Source organism: Staurois parvus, unplaced genomic scaffold, assembly GCF_062004578.1.
Source record: "Staurois parvus isolate SC_StPar_1 unplaced genomic scaffold, SC_StPar_1.0 ptg000871l, whole genome shotgun sequence".
Classification (NCBI taxonomy): domain Eukaryota; kingdom Metazoa; phylum Chordata; class Amphibia; order Anura; family Ranidae; genus Staurois; species Staurois parvus.
This window is the reverse complement of record NW_028318667.1, coordinates 104,777-124,590: the sequence shown is the minus strand read 5'-3', so window position 1 is coordinate 124,590 and position 19,814 is coordinate 104,777. Positions and strand designations below refer to the sequence as shown.

Here is a 19,814-nt window from a genome sequence, read left to right as displayed (position 1 = left end):
TGGCAAAACTGAGACACTAGTAATGAATCACAGGCTCTCCCTCAAGAAACCCTGTGCCACAGGACAATACCAGAACACATGTCCAAAGGTGCTTGGAAAGTGCAAGCAAAGCCAACACTCTGCGGATGTCTGTGGATAAATTTGAGCCAATCTATTTAAGAACTTAAAATGGATCAATCGATCACTAGACGATACCAAATGAGCAAAGGGGAAACTCCACATATCATCCCTATTCACTTCAGATCAGGTACATCCTCTATCCACTATTCCCTGCATTTGTTCACTGAGGGTGGAGCAATCGGAAACTGTTCTTTATACAGTTCTGACAATCACTTTTTAAGGGAATCATCCCGCAATGTATTCTGGAAGCGGAAGGAGTGTAAGGCTACGTTTGAACTTGTAGTGAGCCAAATTGAGTGACAGAGGCATGCCTAAGCTGCAGCTACCTTGAAAAAAAGTGTTAGGGACACCAAATATGGACTGCAGACTATCAAATGGCAACAAACCATTTCCCTGGGTAATATCCCCTAGGTCTTTATACCCTTAGTGGTCCAAATAATTGGATCCAAATGGATTAAAATTGGGGAATTTTGGGATTCCCTCAAAGCGGGGTGGCAGGGGAAATGAAGTCAGGTGTTAATAAAAGTTTAATATAGTCCCAGTCCTTGATCGTGTCCCGATTGTAATGGTAAGAGGAAATTTGGCCCCGGAACCCCTAAATAAAAGCCTCAAGCTCTTGTATGAACCCAATATGGCCTCGTCAGGACCACGAGAAAGTCCCCATCGTCCCCCAGAAGCCAACGACTCCCTGGCCTGCTAAATAGTATTTGAATAGATCAGGAAGGGCTAAACCCCCCCTGGCCCCATGATTCTTGGAGTGCTCGAAGACCAATTCTGGGAGGTAAGGAGCCTCAAATAAAGGAACTGAATAGGCCGTGAACCCAATGAAAAAAGGCACAGGGAACCCATGTGGGTAAAGATGCAGAAAGCAGAGGAAAATTGAAAGAACCTTCATTTGAAGAAGGTTTATGCGCCCTATGAGAGATAAAGGTAGGTTCTTCTTCGTCTCCACCCTTCCCTTCAAATAGCCTGGTCTTTCAGAAAAAACAAGAAATTGTGCGCATACAAAGCCACACATTCTTTAATGGAGCCCACTTTCAAAGCACCCACCTCCAGAGAGGAGCGCAGGGCTACAGCCAATGAGTTTATCATGAAGGAGAATAAAAAAGGAGAATAAAAAAGGAGAAATAGGCAACCCTGCCTAGTTTCCCTACCTATGGCAAAGGAGGGGGAGATGGATTTACCAATTTTGAGGGCCATCCTAGGCCAGCTGTAGAGAAGGGAAATCCACTTATAAAACTTGGGTCTAAACCCCAGCTTGGTCAACACGAGTCCCATATAGCCCCAGTCCACTGAGTCAAACGCTTTGGCAATGTCTAATGACACTATTGATCTGGTGCCAATCTGAGCATGGGAAACATGCAGATAAGTAAAAAGTCTGTGGAGATTAGTGTCGGTGTACTCCCCTGGCATAAAACCTGTTTGATCAATATTAACAAGGCAGATATGACCATAGACAATCTAGTAGCCAAAATTTTGTTTACAATGTTCAGATCAGCAGTATGTAATGCTATAGGTTGATAAGAGGAGCACTGAGTAAGGTCCTTGCCCGGTTTAGGGAGAAGGACCACATGTGCCTCAAGCATGAAGGAGGTTAAATTGTCATGAGCAAAAACAGTAGGCAAATAAAGAACTTAATCTAGGGACAAAAGTTTCTGAATATAATTTGTACCATTTGGTGGGGAAATCATCCGGCCTTGGCAATTTATTTGGGGGGGGGGGAATTTATTGCCATTTCAATTGCTTCTCTGTGATATCACTGTCTAACAACTCCCTCTTCTCAACAGTCAACAAGGGCAGTGGGAGACCAGATAGAAGAGCCTCTGAGTGATATCATAGGAAGGAATCTGGGCATATGCGGCAGAGTAATAGTCTGAAAAAATGTCCATAATATTTGTGGGGCCATATCACCCTACGGAGACTGGATACAGGGGATGTTAACGTTGATTATTTGGTCTGCATCTAGCATAGCTAGCAATTTACCGTTTGTATCACCCTTTTCAAAGTGAAACTCTACCTTATGAAGAAGAGATGTGTGAGCCAGGTCTGCAACATGTAAAGAAAGTTTACATTTGGCTTCCGTCAACGCTGTGTAGGTGGAATCAATGAACGTAGGCGCATATGCCTCCTCACACTTTCTCTCCTCCTCCTGCAATACCTTATAACTAGAATTGTAGTCTTTCCTGGTGGTTTTGATGGCAGAGATATAGGTCTCCCTATATTACAGCTTTAAATGCATCCCAAACCACTGGTTCCTCTGCCAAGCAGGGATCAGTGGCCCAAAAAGTAGCCATAGGAGCCTCAATTTGTTGAATCACCTGATCCGTCCGCAGCCACCACGGTGACAACCTCCATGCATCTCCCCCAGTCCTAGTGGCAAAGGATAGGGACAGGAGCAGTGGATCATGATCCGAAAGAATGCCAGTGAGATAGGAAGCAGCCTGAAATAAATTTAGAAAGGGGCGGAGGCAAAGGCAAGGTCAATCCTAGATGTAGTTTTATGCAGGAGACAGGAGAAACTTTTCAAAGTGGGATTTTTCCAGCGCCATACTTCCGTAACTTGGACTGCAGAGGCCCATGAACATAAATAAGTTGAAGAGGATCTGAGAGGATTAGTTGTATCCAACTGCCCACCTAAAATGGCATTGTAGTCTCCAGCCATAACCAGAGGGAGATGCAGGAAGGATGCCAAAATCCCTAACCGATCATAAAGTAGTTTTGAGTGAAATGGGTAGGGGGGTATATAAACACGGACAATAACCAAATTAGTTTGAAATATGGGGCATCACAGTGGCTAAATGGTTAGCACTTCTGCCTGGCAATACTAAGGTCGTTGGTTTGAATCCCAACCATGGCACCACCTGCCTGGAGTTTGCATGTTCTTCCTGTGCCTGTGTGGGTTTCCTCCGGGTTTTCTTCCCACACTCCAAAGACATGCTGGTAGGTTAATTGGATCCTGTCTAAATTGGCCCTAGTATGTATATGTATGAATGGGACCTTAGATTGTACGCCCCCTTGAGAGTTAGGGACTGATGTGAATGTACAGTGCTCCGCATAAATGAGTACACCCCTTTTTGAAAAGTAAGATTTTAATCAATATCTCAATGAACAAAAGAACAATTTCCAAAATTCATTGAACATTTGTTTATCTCATTACATGACAGTAAGATTTATAATATAACTTTGATTACAAAATCTTCAGTTTTACTCCAATTAGTTGATGCAAAAATGAATACACCCCACAACAAAAACTACTACATTTAGTATTTTGTATGACCTCAATGATTTGTAAGGACAGCACCAAGTCTTCTAGGCATGGAATGAACAAGATGGAGACAGATTGCAACATCTATCTTTTTCCATTCTTCAAGAACAACCTCTTTTAGAGCCTGGATGCTGGATGGAGAGTGATGCTCAAATTGTCTCTTCATAATTCCCTATAGGTGTTCGATTGGGTTCAGATCAGGAGACATACTTGGCCACAGAATGACTTTCACCCTGTTGTTCCTCAGAAATGCAACAGTGGCCTTAGATGTGTATTTTGGATCGTTGTCATGTTGGAAAAGTGCACGACAACCAAGGGCACGGAGTGATGGTAGCATCTTCTCTTTCAATGTAGAGCAGTACATCTGTGAATTCATGATATCATCAATGAAATGCAGCTCCCCGACGACATCAGCACTCATGCAGCCCCACAGAAGGACACTGCCACCTCCAAGTTTCACTGTAGGCACCATGCATTTTTCTTTGTACTCCTCACCTTTGTGACACCATATAGTTTTGAAGCTATCAGTTTCAAAAACCTTTAGCATAGTCTCATCACTCCAGAGTAAAACTACTGCTGGAAAAGAAGACTACTGAGACTCTCTCAGTGGTCTTCTTTTTCAGCATGGACCCTGCCAAAGTCTAGGTGGGCTTTTTTGTGTATGAGCTTTAGGAGAGACTCCCTTCATGAACGATACCCATCTCTAGTCTTGGAAAACCTCTGGCCCGGATAGTCTTTTAAACTGTATGTGTCCACCCCCCCCCCCCCCACCTTTCACATATTCTGAGACCTTGGAGACTGGTTTAATTCCCTGCTTCTAGTTGGAAGCTGTTATTGTAGTCATTTTGAAACCAGGGAAGGATCAACCGATTGTGCCTTGTATCACCCAATATTCCTTCTTAACACTGATGCTAAGGTACTGGCAATTGTTATATCAGACTTAGTACATGACCAGACGTGTTTCGTGCCTGGTAAAGGAACCAACATCAACATGGCAGCTCTTTACTAATACTTCTGTATTTAGTAAAACAGGAGGTCCAGGGGTAATAATGTCTTTAGATGCTGAAAAAGGCATTTGACTCAGATGAGTGGGAATACTTCTGGGGGTTCCTTAGTAAATTTTGGTTTGGTCCCAACTTTGTGTCCTAGGTGCGTTGCTTATACAGTGCCTCAACTGTTTGTGTCCGAACAAATAATACCCTATCAGCCCCCTTTGCCCTGTATAGGGTCACCAAGCAGGGATGTCTCCTCTACCAAATGAGGAAAGACAAAACAGAGGGCGCACAGGCCTAGTGCATTACCATAAAAAATGTTTAATAAAAAATAAAGTAGGTGTTGTACTCACAAACGACAATATAGTCAAGGCACATCATAAAGAACAGCTGGGTCAACACCGCGCTGAGTAATAGTCCACAATAGGGAGTTTAGACATCCAAAAGGCTGACGCGTTTCGAAGACTTGCCTCTTAGTGCGGTGTTAACCCAGCTGTTCTTTATGATGTGCCTTGACTATATTGTCGTTTGTGAATACAACACCTACTTTATTTTTTATTAAACATTTTTTATGGTAATGCACTAGGCCTGTGCGCCCTCTGTTTTGTCTTTCCTCATTCAGTATATTTGGATTTCCCCGGTCCATTTGAGGGCAGCAAGGTGTGCATGTTCCAGGACATTCTTAATGTGGTTGTAGCCTGCATCGAGTCCATCCTCAAGCGCAGGAGCATTTGTGTTTGCTGGTTCTATGTCTCCTCTACCCCAGGCTTTTTTGCCCTGATAGAATTTCTCGACTGCATCATTAGATCTGCTGCCATGGTGCGGGGCCTGTTGCTATAAACCTGGGAGGAAAAGATATCATTGTATGGTGATGATACTCTATTGTACCTTTTTGACCATGGGCCCTCTTTGCGCTCTGTTTCCGATGTTATAGACAACTTTGGTTTCTACTTGGGTATTCAAATTAACTGGGACAAATCCTTAGTGTTTCCTCTCATCCCTGGGATTATCCCCTCCATTACCTTTGCTCCTGTTAACCTCCCTAGCGGTCTGATTATGTCATTATTTCTGTGCTCAAAGCGGTACATTTTTTTGCATGGAAATATGTATTTTTTTATTGTATGCCTGTAATTTTTAGGAATAACTCACTGAAATCTGTCCGAACAAGAGTCAAGTAAACATCCCGGGTATGGTAAAACTTAAAACACTAAATTATAAATTATAATTTAATAAATAATCATAAAAAATAATAATATAATAATAATAAATGTAATTCAATAATATAATCAAACCAAAAACACTGAAATTTGAAATATAGCTCCAAGTTTGCACATCACTGAGCAAAGTCGCAAAATCGTTTTCAGTGTCTGATGACGAATTTCCCCAGGAATCATCACTCAATTCTGCAAGTAGTTCTAATTTACTATCGCTGTTCTCTAGTTGGTCTATAACTGCTTTTGACCTAAAGGGACCCTTTTTGGACACCATGGACGTTTCTCAGTTTCCAGGCAGAAAGAACAGTAAAAATGCAGGCAGGGCGCAGGACAAAGCACTCGGGACAAAATGTATGTGAAATTGTTTGATACAGTAATGTTATACTATGTGAATTTAGTGAATGTCACTTTTTGTCATTTTCAAATTTCCCGCCGTTCTGTCCCCCATACGCCCAGACGCTTTGCAGGGGACAGAACCCAGATGTCAGATGCCGGCATCCGCCGGATTACATTGCCGGGGACACTACAGGAGGGACATCGCGAGAGCGCAGGACAAGGTAAGTGATCGAGGGATTGTGGAGCAGCGCCGCATGGTAAGCCCGAGTGTAGCTCGAGGTTACCGCTTGTGGTACTGAAACTTTGCCCCGAGCTACACTCGGGAATACCGCCAGGGAGGTTAAGGTTGTGTCCAAATTCAGATACCTAGGGGTTGAGGAACAGCATAACCTTTCTTGTTATAAAGAAGATAATCTCACCCCACTACTCAATATTTTTATCAGGAAATGTTCTGCATGGGTGTCTCTCCCCTTTAGTCCCTTCGGTCGGGTGAATCTCCTTAAAAAAGGTGTTTTTGACAAAATGTCTTAATTTTGTTTTCCTACAAACTCCCATGCCCATATCTAAGTTCTTCTTTACTAAGGTGGACAAAACTATCTCATCCATCGTATTGGGCTGGGAGACCTCCCAGACTAGTCAGATCAGTTTTGCATCTACCTCTAAACCGTGGTGGTTTAGCTCTGCCTAATTTTTTGCTGTACTACTGGGTGGCCATCCTCATGATGGTCCACTTGTGGTTTCCCCAGCCCAGGGACAATGCTGCCATGACTTTTAAAGCTGCTCTGCTGGGCTCTTATGCAGAACTCAGTAACTTACCTTTCTGAGATCCCCACTCTAACACAGCGGTCACTACTCCAATGACAACAACTTTTTTTAAATTTTGCGTTAAGCTAGGGCACAGTACAAAGTAGATGGCACCTATTCTCTGTGTACTTCCCTATGGGTTAATCCCAGTCATTTGCGTACACTACCTGATTCTGCATTTTGGGTCAGATACGGAATCACAGTTCTTAAACATAATTTGCCAAGAGGCTCCCTGTTGTCTTGTAATGCCCTTAGGAACATGTACAGATGAACAAACAATATTTTTTCCATTTCCTACAACTTCACCATGCTGCCTAGGCTCCGTTCCCAAGGCCAAATTCTCTAGCTTCTGACCAACTTGAAACCTTGGTTTCAGGTGACAACTTATGTAAACGTTTTTCTTCCCTGTATTCTCAATTGATACCACACCCTATACCACAAATGGCGCACTGATCTCCCTGCCTTATCTGAGAATGACTGCTTACTTCAATTTCTGCCTACGAAGATGTCTGCCAGGGAGCAGTTTCTCCAACTCAAGTTTCTCTACTGTGTTTATTACACTCCACAGCGACTGGCTACAGTCTCCAGATTCTTCGGATTTTGTCCTAGATTTGCAATGGCTACTGGTACCTATTTTCGCTTTGTTTGGTCATGCCCTAAATTTCAGTCTTACAGGAGGGAAGTTATACATACAGTCAATATGGTTAGCAATCTGCACCTTCCTTTGGACCTAACTATTTGGTTGCTGGGGCTTTTGGAAAGTGCTGCGGCTACCAAGCAACCAACCAAGCAATGCCTGTGTACCATAAGGTAACTTGGAGACTATTAAATTGACCCCAAATGATCCACGATGGCTCAAAATTGACATGGTCCAGAAATGGTTAGACAAAATAAAGCAATCTAAAGCACCAAGATCAGATGGCTTACATCTAAGGGCCCTCAAGGAGCTGATCTCTGTTATATCTAAGCCATTGTTTCTAATTTTTTAGAGAATCTTAAACCGTTCCTGTCCATCCAATGTAGATAGATGTCCAGGACGGGTGCTCTGTTATTCTAGGGGGATGTATGGGTACGTCCTCCCACTCACGTGCCATGGTACGATCGATGCGGATGTCAGTTCTTGGTACTGGATCTCTTTGATTGGCCCGGGCACCATTTGATCGCTGTGACCAATCACAGTGGTCTTGTAGAATCAGTCCTTTTAAGTCCTAAAATGTACCAATGTATATCCTATAGGGATAGACTTTTGCGCTTGTTACGACCTAGCAGCTCGATTAGAACAACACCAGGAGTGATTTAAAACAAATCTTAGTCCAAATCTCACAAATAAGCATTTGGTAATGCTCTTGTACTGCACAATATAATAAAACCACAAAGTAATTTATTGTTAACACAAGCAGTCAAAAGAATTAAAAATGCATATGATTAAAAACAGACCATGTCCATTTTTCCAAAACTATTTAGAACTAGAGGATTGAGAATAAAAACAATATAGCTTTTTAGATGCGGATCTAAAGAAATGGGTCAATTTATTAATATCACCGAGGGAATGGGAATTAGATTCTGCACAGAGTATGGTTCAAAATGCAGATAAAAAAAGAATTTGGTCCCTCACATCTCTTTTTAAAACAGTCTATTGTTTTGGATAGTAATATCCAAAAAATGAGAACCAAACAAAAAATTGGTAAATTGGAAAAGGACATAGAGGACTATAAATTTTGGATGCATTTTTAATTAGAAACATCCTAAGATAGTGGACATGATCAAAGATGACCACGGGAAATTTAAGGGGACCACTAAAACACTGGCCCTCCAAAAGAAGTATAGTGAAACCCAAAAAGGGAAATCAGCCAAAATAAGGATCACAGGCTCAATAATAGGGGCACATAAAAATGGAAGAGATAAAAAAAAGATCCAATTGTAAACAATAAAAATTATCTTACGAACAAAATATATGCTTCTCTTAGCACTGAAGGGACGGTGGGTAAAATCCCAGTGTCGCGTATGTTAAAAAGGTTCCCTTCATTAGGTTGTAACACTGAACGCTCACCCAAGTCGGGTCCTACAGAGGACACACAAAGAAGGCCTTTTTACATCCTGTATTGGACTCTGTGGTTTTCACTGATCACAAGATCCCAGATAGACCCCCACACGGTATAATTAATCTTAAGACTAACAAGCATGTTGAGAGATATACAAGTTCAAATCACTTCTGTTGCCAACAAAAAGGAACATAATATGGCCCTAGCCGCCTCTATCCCTACTGTGGGAACTAGCACCAAGGGTAGAGCTTTTTTTTTTTTTTTTTTATTATTATAAAGAAACTTTATTAGGTTTTATTGTACACACACATTAACCAACGATGAAATTTGTCAGTAGTCATAGCGTGGCAACATGCCAAAGCAGGTAAAAAATTCCAGAGATGACAATTGTACTCATAAACATATTACAAAAGCCCCGAAAGAAACAAAGGGGGATTAGAGAAATTTGGAAAAAGAAGAGTTTCTTATGAGAAGAGAGACATTGTGTGATGTATCAGGGTACAAGGGCTTAAAGGTAAAGTATTCAGGATTTGGAAAGATCGTGTATATGCATTCGTAGGTATGAGCAAATAGAGATAAGCGATGTATGCAATGTTGACCATTTGTCAAACGACCAAGAGGGAGGTCATCGTGCATATGATTAAGAAGTGGAAGAAAAGCGAGGACATAAGGTAGAGATAGATCAGTAAGAAAATAGGAACAAGGAGCTGAGAGAACCAGCATATAAAAGAATATGCCAACAGGAAAGGAAAGAAGGAGAAATGGAGGACCAGAGGTTGTGTTGCCAAAGGTCTGAGGCCAGAAGACCAAGAAAACATGCCAGGATATAAAAATTAGGACAATAAGATAATAGGATGATAGAATAATAGGATAGTAGGAAGCAGCGCAACAGTATGTGTGAAAATGGGCTAGTAGGGGAACGCTTCACTAAGAGTCAGCAATGAGGTGAGAGAGAGTAAAGGACAGAGTGCCAAGGTGGAAGGAGGGCAGATTGCAGAAATAGTAGAGGAAAAGTCTTAAGAAAGACACAGCAAAGGTAATTTAACAATCAATTGCCCCCTTAGACGAAAATAACACAATGCATCAGGAATAACCTAGAGACTAACTTATGACTAGTTTAGAAATCCATGAGAGGGGTGCTGGGGCTCCGAGGTAGGGAATACTCTTGAAACATATTGACCCCACTTGCGGTTGAACTTTTCCACTCCTGATGTGGAAGGAGTGATATGAGTGCTAAGCCGATCCAATCGAAGTAGGAAGTTAAGTTCCAGTTTGGCATCCAAGATGGTAGGCGGAGAGTTGGAAACCCATTTTTTTAAAATAGACCTTCTCGCCGCCATCAAGCAAGTGGATAGCCATGGTTTGGCAGCTCTGAACAAAGCAAGATGACGGTGTGGGGCAGCAGACACTGAAACTTCCAAGTTGCCAAAAAGAAGAAGCAGCAGGTCTCTAGGTAACGGGAGAGTAGTGATGAAGAGCATAAAGTTCAAAACTTGGTTCCAGAAGGTAGAGACCAATGGGCAACTCCAGAACCTGTGGTGAAGTGACGGCTTATATGAACCACAGAGTGGACATGTGGAGATCGTTGAGTCTGATCGTGAGTACAGACAAAGCATATAAGCATGATGCATAATTTTGAATTGCTGCTCCCTCCAAAATTCGTTCATGTTGAAAGCATTGTCAAAGTCCCGTATCCACGATTTGATGGAAGTAGAGGATTCCAACAGTTTTGCGTAGTGCATAGATAGTTGACCATAAATATTGGATATGTTGTATTTTTGATTCCTTACAAGGACTTCTATCATAGTCGTGCAGAAGCGAGTGGACTTGTTCTGAGCAATGGAGTTGTAAGATATACAAAAAATGATGGGAAGGCAAAGCAAACGAGCTAAGAGTTTGTTGGAACGGAAGGGGAGATCCTGATGCAGAGTCATACAATTGACTAACAAGTCTAAGACCCTGGTTATACCACTTTTCATAAGCTGCATGATGTTGAGAGACAGAAAAGGAAGGATTGTGATGAATAGGGAGAAAACGAGACAGCCAGGGAGGAATTCCTAGTCTACGTCTGACCTCCCTCCATGTGAAGCGCGTATCCCGTATGAGTGGATTATGTTTAAGATGTGAAGGAAGTGAGTTGGAATTAGAATGTAAAAGGGCCGACAGATCAAACGAGCTCACCATGGCAGATTCGAGTTGGTAATTGGAAAACACGGACAATCGGGTGATCCAATTTATACATACCCGTAAAATGCAAGATAGATTATAAAGCCTAATGTTGGGGAGGCCCAGTCCGCCCTCACATCTAGGGAGAAACAACTTATATATAGCTATGCGTGGGCGGCGCCCCCTCCATAAGAAACTGGAGATCGCTTTGTTCAACCTGACTATATCCGTATGTTTGAGCAGGAGAGGGATAGTTTGGAGAGGATATAAAAGCTTCAGAAAACTCGTCATCTTGAAGAAGTGGGCTCTACCCATAAGTGATAATGGCAGTTCTTTCCACATTTCTAACTCCCCTAAAATTTTTTGTATTACTGGCGAATAGTTAAGAGAATAAAGGGACGAAGCTAATTTCCCAATTTTAATACCTAGATACGTAATGTGGTTTGTATTAATTTTGAAAAGTGATTCGCCGGCCCACTCAGGAAGTCGAGCATGATATAGGGGGAGAACCTCACTATTCGCAAAATTTATACGGAGACCCAGCAACACCGAAAATCTGCAAAAACTGACTGAATATAAGGTAAATCTAGAGTCGGGTTGGAAGTGAATATTAATATGTCGTCAGCAAATAAAGCTAGGCGAAGATCTTGTTGAGCAATTTGAATGCCATGAAGTTGTGACTGAAACAACAAGAAGCGGGCTAGGGGTTCTAATGCTAAATTGAAAAGCAGGGGGGACAGTGGACAACCTTGCCTTGTTCCCTTATGTAATGGAATGGGGTTAGATATTTTTCCTGCCGCTACTACCTGAGCCATTGGGGCGGAATATATAGCCTGAATTAAATGCGTAAATGGACTGGAAAAGCCAAATTTAGAGAGAACTAAGTGGAGCCATTGAAAACTAACATTATCAAAGGCTTTTTCAGCGTCGAGAGAGATAATCGCTAGATCCTGTAATGGGTTATTTTTAGCCTGATGTAGAACTGTCAGCACTTTGCGGATATTTGACGTGGCCGAGCGCCCCTTTATAAACCCGCTTGAGAAGGATGAATAAGAGAGGGTAGAATAATGGCCAAACGGTTAGCTATGATTTTAGAAAGGATCTTTGCATCTAGATTAAGGAGAGAAATCGGACGATATGAACCAGGATCCGAAGGGTCTTTGCCTTTTTTGGCTATTAGTTTAATGTGGGCTTGCGAAGCCGATGGGAGATACACCCCGCTCTCCTGGATGGACTGATATACCAACTGTAAAGTAGGAGAGAGGGTTTTATCCATAAGTTTATAGAATTCGGAGGTGTACCCGTCCGGACCTGGAGCTTTACCATTAGCTAGAGAACTAATAGCTAGACAAATATCCGCTTGGGATATAGGGGCATTTAGAGATTGCAGTGCTATTGGATCTATTTGGGGTAGATTTACACTTTCAAGAAAAGAGTGTGCTCGTGCCTGGTCTATAGGATCCGGTCCATATAAATTTGCATAAAAACTTTCCAAAATAGATATCTCTTCCGGAGATTTTTTAAGTAACCCCTGGGAATCTTTTAGAGAGGTGAATTGCGTGGGGGTAAAAGGCTTCCTACACAGGCGCACCAGAAGTTTGCCTGGTTTGTTACCAAACCTGTGATACTGTAAGTCAAGGTATGAGTGATGTAGTGTTTCCTGAGCTGCCGCCCATGTGTCAAATTGGTTTTTAGCATCCGCCCAAGCTTTCCTGTTGTCCTGCGTATTTGAGTCCGTCATCCTTCTTTGAGTCAGTCTAAGAAGGTTACCAGCCTCAGTGAAATTATGCAAAATTATTTTTTTATAAGCGGACGTAAAGGCAATAATTTTGCCACGTAATACCGCATTCCCCGTATCCCAAAATAAATTTGGATTGGAAACATGGCCGCTTTTGTAGTTTGGAAATCTGCCCAGGTGTCTTGTAGCTGCCGGGAAAGCTCCCGATTATTCGCCAGAAACGAGGGAAAGCGCCATATCCTAGGATGTGGCGTAGGATCTAGAAAATTTATAGTAATAGAAATTGGAGAGTGATCCGACATGGCTATGTCATGTATGGTAGACGATACAACATGTTGCAGTATTGTGGGGTTACAGAAAATATAATCGATTCTTGATAAAGAATGATGAACGGGAGAGTAGAAAGTGTAATCTCTACTGTCTGGATGGGTCAAGCGCCATATATCGGTAATTTGCATTGCTTCAACGAAGCTACATAGTAAAGTGGGCGTTGGTCTGAGAAGAGCGAAGACCACGGTCAACACTCTGCGATTTATCCTCCTGCATGACAGAATTAAAGTCACCTCCCATGACAAGCGGCTTGTAAATATAAGCTGCAAGTCGTGAAGACAGGCCTTGAAAAACCTGCCTTGTTGGGGAGTTGGGTGCATATATACTGGTAAGAACCAGCTCTTGGGATCCGAGTTTGATATGTGCTGCTATAAAACGGCCCTCGGTGTCGGCGTCCATAGAGACTAATTCAGGATTGAGCCTCTTGTGGATAAGAATAAGTACCCCTGCTTTATTATTTAGGGAGGAGGAGCCGAAGACATGACCCACCCAGAGTTTTCGCATACAGACAAAGTCAGATTGGGTGAGATGAGTTTCTTGGAGTAGAGCTATATCCGTGCGTAAGCGCCGCAAATGTCATAGTACTGCCATGTGTTTGTGAGGGGATCTGAGGCCCTTAACATTCCAAGAAAAAATACGCGTCATTCTAGCTGGTGTGAGATGTGTGATAAAAGAATAATAAACTTACCAATTAAAGATGTGGGAACGATTAGCGCTGCTTTGTTAGACGGATGGGAGTGGTGTAAATCTGGTCCCAGAAGACAAAGGAGTTCTCCAAAGAAATAAAAGTGGGAGTGAAGAGAAAAAAGAGAAGAGAAAACAAAGATGAGCAAGGGCCCAGTAAAGCCCAACAAAAATTCGAAACATAAAATATACCAAAACAGTATAAAGGACTTCAGGTCATTCCGCATGCTGTGTCCACCAACGCCGGCGTGACCGGGAGTAGCAGTGTGAGGAGCCTGCCTCAGGGACTAAGTTATAATTGTTGAGATGAGGGAGGGCGTCCCTCAAACGTATTCCCAACAACAGCTCCAACACCCCACCACCCACAGCACTGCTGATATATGGAACAAGGCACATGCGGGAGTAAGGAAGTAAAATTCAGGCATATATATATATATATATATAAAGCAATAACATTGAAACAGGGGAATGTGAGAAGACACTACCAATCAGATAAGGCTTAAAACAACTAGGGCTGAACAACCGATAAAACGCAGACTGTAGAATGTGTGAGCTTTTCAGTAAATAGCAAGAGATACCACTCAAAGGATAGAAAACTCTTTCATCTGAACCAATCGGACCAGGAGAAAAGCTTGAAGCTTTAATGTAGAGACTGGTGGCCTCGTAGACCTTCAAGGCGGGCGAGATTTTGGAGGAAGATGGATTGGTGCGTTGATGTTTAGTGGGGGTCTTTGCGAGGACTGCGTTGATCTCTGGGACCAGAATTTCTACCCGCATGCTGTGTCGATGGTTCCCCGTCGGTTAGGTGGTCCTGGAGATATTGGTGGGCTTCTTCAGGATGAACGAAAGATTTGGAGTCCCCAGATGGTGCAGTGAATCGTAACGTGGCCGGATACGCCAATGTGAACTTTATTCCTTTCTGGTAAAGAGTGGCACAGACGTGCTGAAATGCTTTCCGTTTACGCGATACTTCCTGTGAGTAGTCCGAAAATAGTAGTAATTTGTGACCCTCAATCTGCAGAGAGTGTGAGTTACAAAAAGAGGTGAGGATTGCTACGCGGTCAGCATAGTTGAGATAGCGGACAATCACTGATCGTGGCGTTCGGTAGACAGAGGCCCCAGGCGATGAGCTCTCTCTACCTGACCAGAGGAGGATAGGCCTAACGCTGCAGGGATCCGTGCTGAGCAGAGATCGGGGAGAGAACCTGTATTAAAAGATTCTGGGAGACCCACAATGCGTAAGTTATTCCTACGTGATCGATTTTCCAGATCATCGATTTTATCCAAGATACTTTGCTGTATACAATTGGATTGTGATGTAACCGCTTGCATTGAATGGACTTCATCTTCTAAATCAGATAGGCGCTGCTCAGCCTCAGATAAACGTTTAGAACATTCGCCAACTCTTTTCTCAGCAGTTCAATGCCCATTGTGACAGCTCTGTCTACAGCCTGGGTGATATTTGGGAGCAATAGAGAGGACACTGCCTGAGCTATTTTATCATACTGCTCAGTAAGACAATCAATGCCAGAAGGGAGTGGAGAGGCAGTGTGGAGGTTGGTGGGAGGCTCTTTCATACCTGCTCCCATGTTGCGACCCTGCTCTGTGCCTGTGTCCATGCTGTGACAGGCATCGTAGGCCATCTTGGCTGCAGGAGGGGGAGAGCCGCATCCCTCCGCTCTAGCCGCCGACTGATGGCCGGACTGCGCTGGCAGAAGGTACCGCTCCATGCTGGGGCCACTGCAGGAAGGTAAGGGGCACCCCTAGGCTAAAAAGCGGGGGTCCCCGAGGCAGTAAGCAGGCCTTATAGAGCCGGGAGCCCCGGGTCCCGCGTGTTACAGCATCCGGTGCCGGAACCGGAAGTCAGGGTAGAGCTTTTTAAGCACACAGTCACTCACTTGCTTCTTTTTTTTAAGGACTGTTTTTGCCCAATTTTATTTAAAAGAAAGTTCCATATAACAGGTTTCCCATGCAGGGTTATCCACCATCAATACAAACAAAAATATTCAACCTCCTGGCTCTCTATCAGCCCTGCTGGTTAGCAGTACCTCTATTTATATGGGTCTCCAAGACCACTTGCTAGTCCCAGCACACAGCGTTGGACTCCTTGAACGCACACAGCCTCCTTCCAAAAGATGGCTTTTTGCACACAGCTAGCAGCCCCTTGCTGCTCTGGCTTCCACCTCTTCATAGGTGGAGCCCTCCTGACTCCAGGGCAATGACCTCCTGTCTGCCAGGGTGGAGCCCAGAACCCTGGTCCTGACTCTAGCAGAGAGCCATGCACACCTGACCAATCAGTCTCTTGGCCATTCCCAAAACCTGGTCCGAGGATTGGAGATTTCATCCCTCCCAAATCACTTTGAAATCTCCAGGCTCCCGGTCCCAAAATGGACTTTACAAACAAATTAGGAAAATGAAAAGCCACTTTCCTCTGCATCAAATAACTACCCTGGAGTCCCTCAATCTGCCTTGTTGAGAATCCCGGGTGAAATATCCTTTTTATAGTGTGACAGATCGCCACACTGTCACACTACATATAATAGATGCAGTCCATTGGCCAGAGATTTGTAATATTATTTCAAGGAGGGTGCACATCCAAATTTATTGTATATCGCTGTGTGTAATGAATCTATATAATATGAGTTTCACTTTAATTGAATTACTGACATAAATTAACTTTTTGATGATACTTTGAGATGCACCTGTATATTTATATGCAGTGGTAAATATAAATAACCATTTATATGGTTAGGGAACAAATTATCTAATCCACTCTGAGAATAAAGACAGAATATATATACAGTGGGGAAAATAAATATTTGATCCCCTGCAGATTTGTAGGTTTGCCCACTTACAAAGAAATAAAGGGTCTATCATTTTTTATCATATGTGTATTTTAAATTATAGAAACAATATCAACCAAAAACCCAGAAAAAAACACATAATACAAATAATAACAAATTAGTTGTAGTTCAGTGTGTAAAATAAGTATTTGATCCCCTGCCAACCAACAATAATTCTGGCTCCAGCAGACTGGCTGTGTGCTCATGTGGTACACAGATTAGTCTTGTCAATTTAACCACTTGCCCTACAATGGATTTACCCCCCTTAATGACCGGGCCTCTTTTTCCTATTCGGCGCATCACTATTTCAACTGATAATTGCGCTGTCATGCAATGCTGTACCCAAAGGAATTTTACGTCCTTTTTTTTCACACAACTAGATCTTTCTTTTGGTGGTATTTGATCACCTGTGCACTTTTTATTTTTCACGCTATAAACAAAAAAGATCGAAAATTTTGAAGAAAAACAATATTTTTTACGTTTGGCTATAAAAAATGTATAGTAAACTCAAAGTTAGTTATAAATTTATGCCAAAATGTATTCTGCTACATGTTTTTGATAAAAAAAATGTTGATAAGTGTATATTGAATGCTTTGTGTTAAAGTTATAGTGTCTACAATCTATGGTATAGATACTGCAATTTACACCATTTTTTGCTATACAGCGCTGCACTAGTTTAAGTGACAATTGCGCGGTCATGCAATATGTACATAAATTAAATTCACGTCCTTTTTTTCACATACAAAGCTTTCTTTCGGTGGTATTTGATCACCTGTGCGCTTTTTATTCTTGGCGATATAAACAAAAAAATTTTTTTAAAAGACTTGTGGCAACAAGCAAAATCTGCAAAATACTCACCATGCTTCTTAAACTTAATTTTCATCATAAATTTCATAATTTTTTCTCAAGGATTTCAAATATAAAAAAAGGAAAGACAAAATATGTGGTACTCCCATACTCAGGAGAAGTAGCAGAATGTATTTTGGGGAGTAATTCCACATATACCCATGGTATGTGTGAGCAATAAATCATTTAAGTGACAATTTTGTATAAAAAAAAATAAACTTTTTTTGTCATTTGTGGTAAAAAAATAAATTCTTCAATTGACTCAACATGCCTCTCAGCAAATAGTTTGGGGTGTCTACTTTCCAAAAGGGGTCATTTTGAGGGGTGGGGGCATTTTATTATGCCCAGCATAAGATGTTTAGGCCACACATCATTCACTCTTCTAACCACCTGAAGACCAAGCCTTTTTTGACACTTTTTGTTCACATGAAAAAAATCTGTATTTTTTGCTAGGAAATTACTTTGAAACCCAGGAAACATTATATATTATTGCATAAAATGATGGGTGCTGCAATTTTTTATGTCAGACAGTACTTGTGCAGCGATTTTTCAAACACAAATTAAAAAAAAAAAATACACTTTAACTTTTAATGCACAAAAACACAATATATTGGCCAAGTATTTGGTAAATTATAAAAGATGATGATATGCTAAGTAAATAGATACCAAACATGACATGCTTTAAAACTGTGCATGCCCCGTACAATGGCGACAAACCATACGTTTTTAATATCCATAGGCAACGTTTAAAAGCCTTTACAAGCTATCATTTTAGATTTACAGAGGAGGCCTTGTGCTAGAATTACTGCCCTTGATCTGACCTCACATGAATGGCACAACCGCTATTTGCATACCGGCACAGGGTCAACGCTTGGGCATGCTAGTGCCATGGAAGGCAGCGGGGGACATCGTCTCCTGCTGCTTGTAAAAGCAGTCTTGTACCTAATTAGCCACTGGGATTGATTTTACATGAAAGCCGATCGCCGGCTGATAAAAACTATACAAGGATGATGCCTGCAGCTGTCGGCATCATCCTGGTATAACCATTCAAAGTCCAGTGATGGACCTTTGGTCCTTGTTGGGTATATATGCTATGTTTTTTTTTGTTTTTAGTTTGTTTGTTTTTTTTGTATGCAGCCTGTGGGCTGAATGAAAAAAAAGAGAAGAAATCTCTGCCATAAAATGTGTGTGGTATGCCCACCATTAGAATACACCGCCCTTCATCCACCCTCTTTTAATGGTGGGCACACATTACGTCGCACGGTGCCACATGTTCCAGTTCCAAGATTGTGCAAATGTCGAAATAGTGGTACACTTCAATAAAAATTGTCCACGTATAAGTGGTACCCTGTATAGAAAAAGGATGACCCCAAGTCCCAAACTATCTTGCCACTACTCCCTATGTAGTCTGGGCATCCGGGGGTCTCCACGTGACTATCTTTTCCCTCGTAAATCCGAAACTTATATATATATATATATATATATATAGTCTGTTTCCCTCTCACAGGTCTTCTATATCTTGACCCCATATCCGGCACGCTTGCTGGGGATAATTTGTTTGAATGAAAGGTAGCCAGAAAAATTAATGCGGGACTCATCAACGCAGATTTTTTGCTGGGAAGTATAGACATTGCAAATTTTTGGTTAAGATGATTTACGAGGGGGAGGGAGGAGCCTGAACATGGACAGGATACATGAAAGGCCAGAAGGCACTGAATGACAGCTCAGGGCCATTTAAATATCCCGCCCTGCGCTGCCATTGGTGCCCAGCGGGCGGCCGCGGCTTCTACTGCGCATGCGCGAACTCGAACACTGCGGCCGGCCCGGACCTAGTGCCCGAGTCCCTGCACAGGGCGGCGCACTGTGCCTACGCCGGGACCATCGCAGCGGGGATCGAGGAGATCCCTGACATTGCCCCCCCCCCCCTACGGGCAACCTCCGGATGCCCACCCGATCTCTCCACCACGGGTGATCGCGAAAAAACCTCCGGACAAGCCTGGGTGCATGGACATTATGGGCTGGTTCCCAAGAATTGTCCTCAGGGCCATAGCCCTTCCATTTCTTTAGGAATTGGGTCTGGCCCCCCTCCTTCGGCACTTCAGGATTGTTTCTACCTCAAATTCTTCTTCTCCTTCGACCGCTATGGCCTCCGGAGGTCTAGATTCTCGTTTAGGGAAGGCATCTGGGATCACTTGCTTCAGCAGGGACACATGGAAGACTGGGAGGATCTTGAGTGTGCCAGGGAGGACAAGTTCGTAAGCCACCTCGTTGACCATCCGCTTAACGCAAAAGGGTCCTATAAATTTAGGTCCTAATTTCTTTGAGGGGCAAAGCATCTTTAAGTTGGATGTAGACAACCAAACCTTCTCTCCGGGCCGCAACACCAGATCTCCCCTTCGTTTCTTGTTAAATGCCTTCTTGTAGTCTTCTTGGG

At 42.6% G+C, this 19,814-nt stretch overlaps 1 protein-coding gene across 1 annotated transcript in view; it reads left to right on the top strand.

Annotated features, from left to right (window-relative positions):
- LOC149443193 (tRNA-dihydrouridine(20) synthase [NAD(P)+]-like) overlaps window positions 1–13,553 on the top strand; it is a 484,600-nt gene extending 471,047 nt beyond the window's left edge. Inside the window, exons 9-10 of the mRNA XM_089655785.1 lie at window positions 10,567–10,620; window positions 13,470–13,553. Of these exons, the coding sequence (XP_089511911.1) occupies window positions 10,567–10,620; window positions 13,470–13,553 (138 nt within the window). The remainder of the gene's footprint in view (window positions 1–10,566; window positions 10,621–13,469) is intronic.
- Window positions 13,554–19,814: the final 6,261 nt, after the last annotated feature.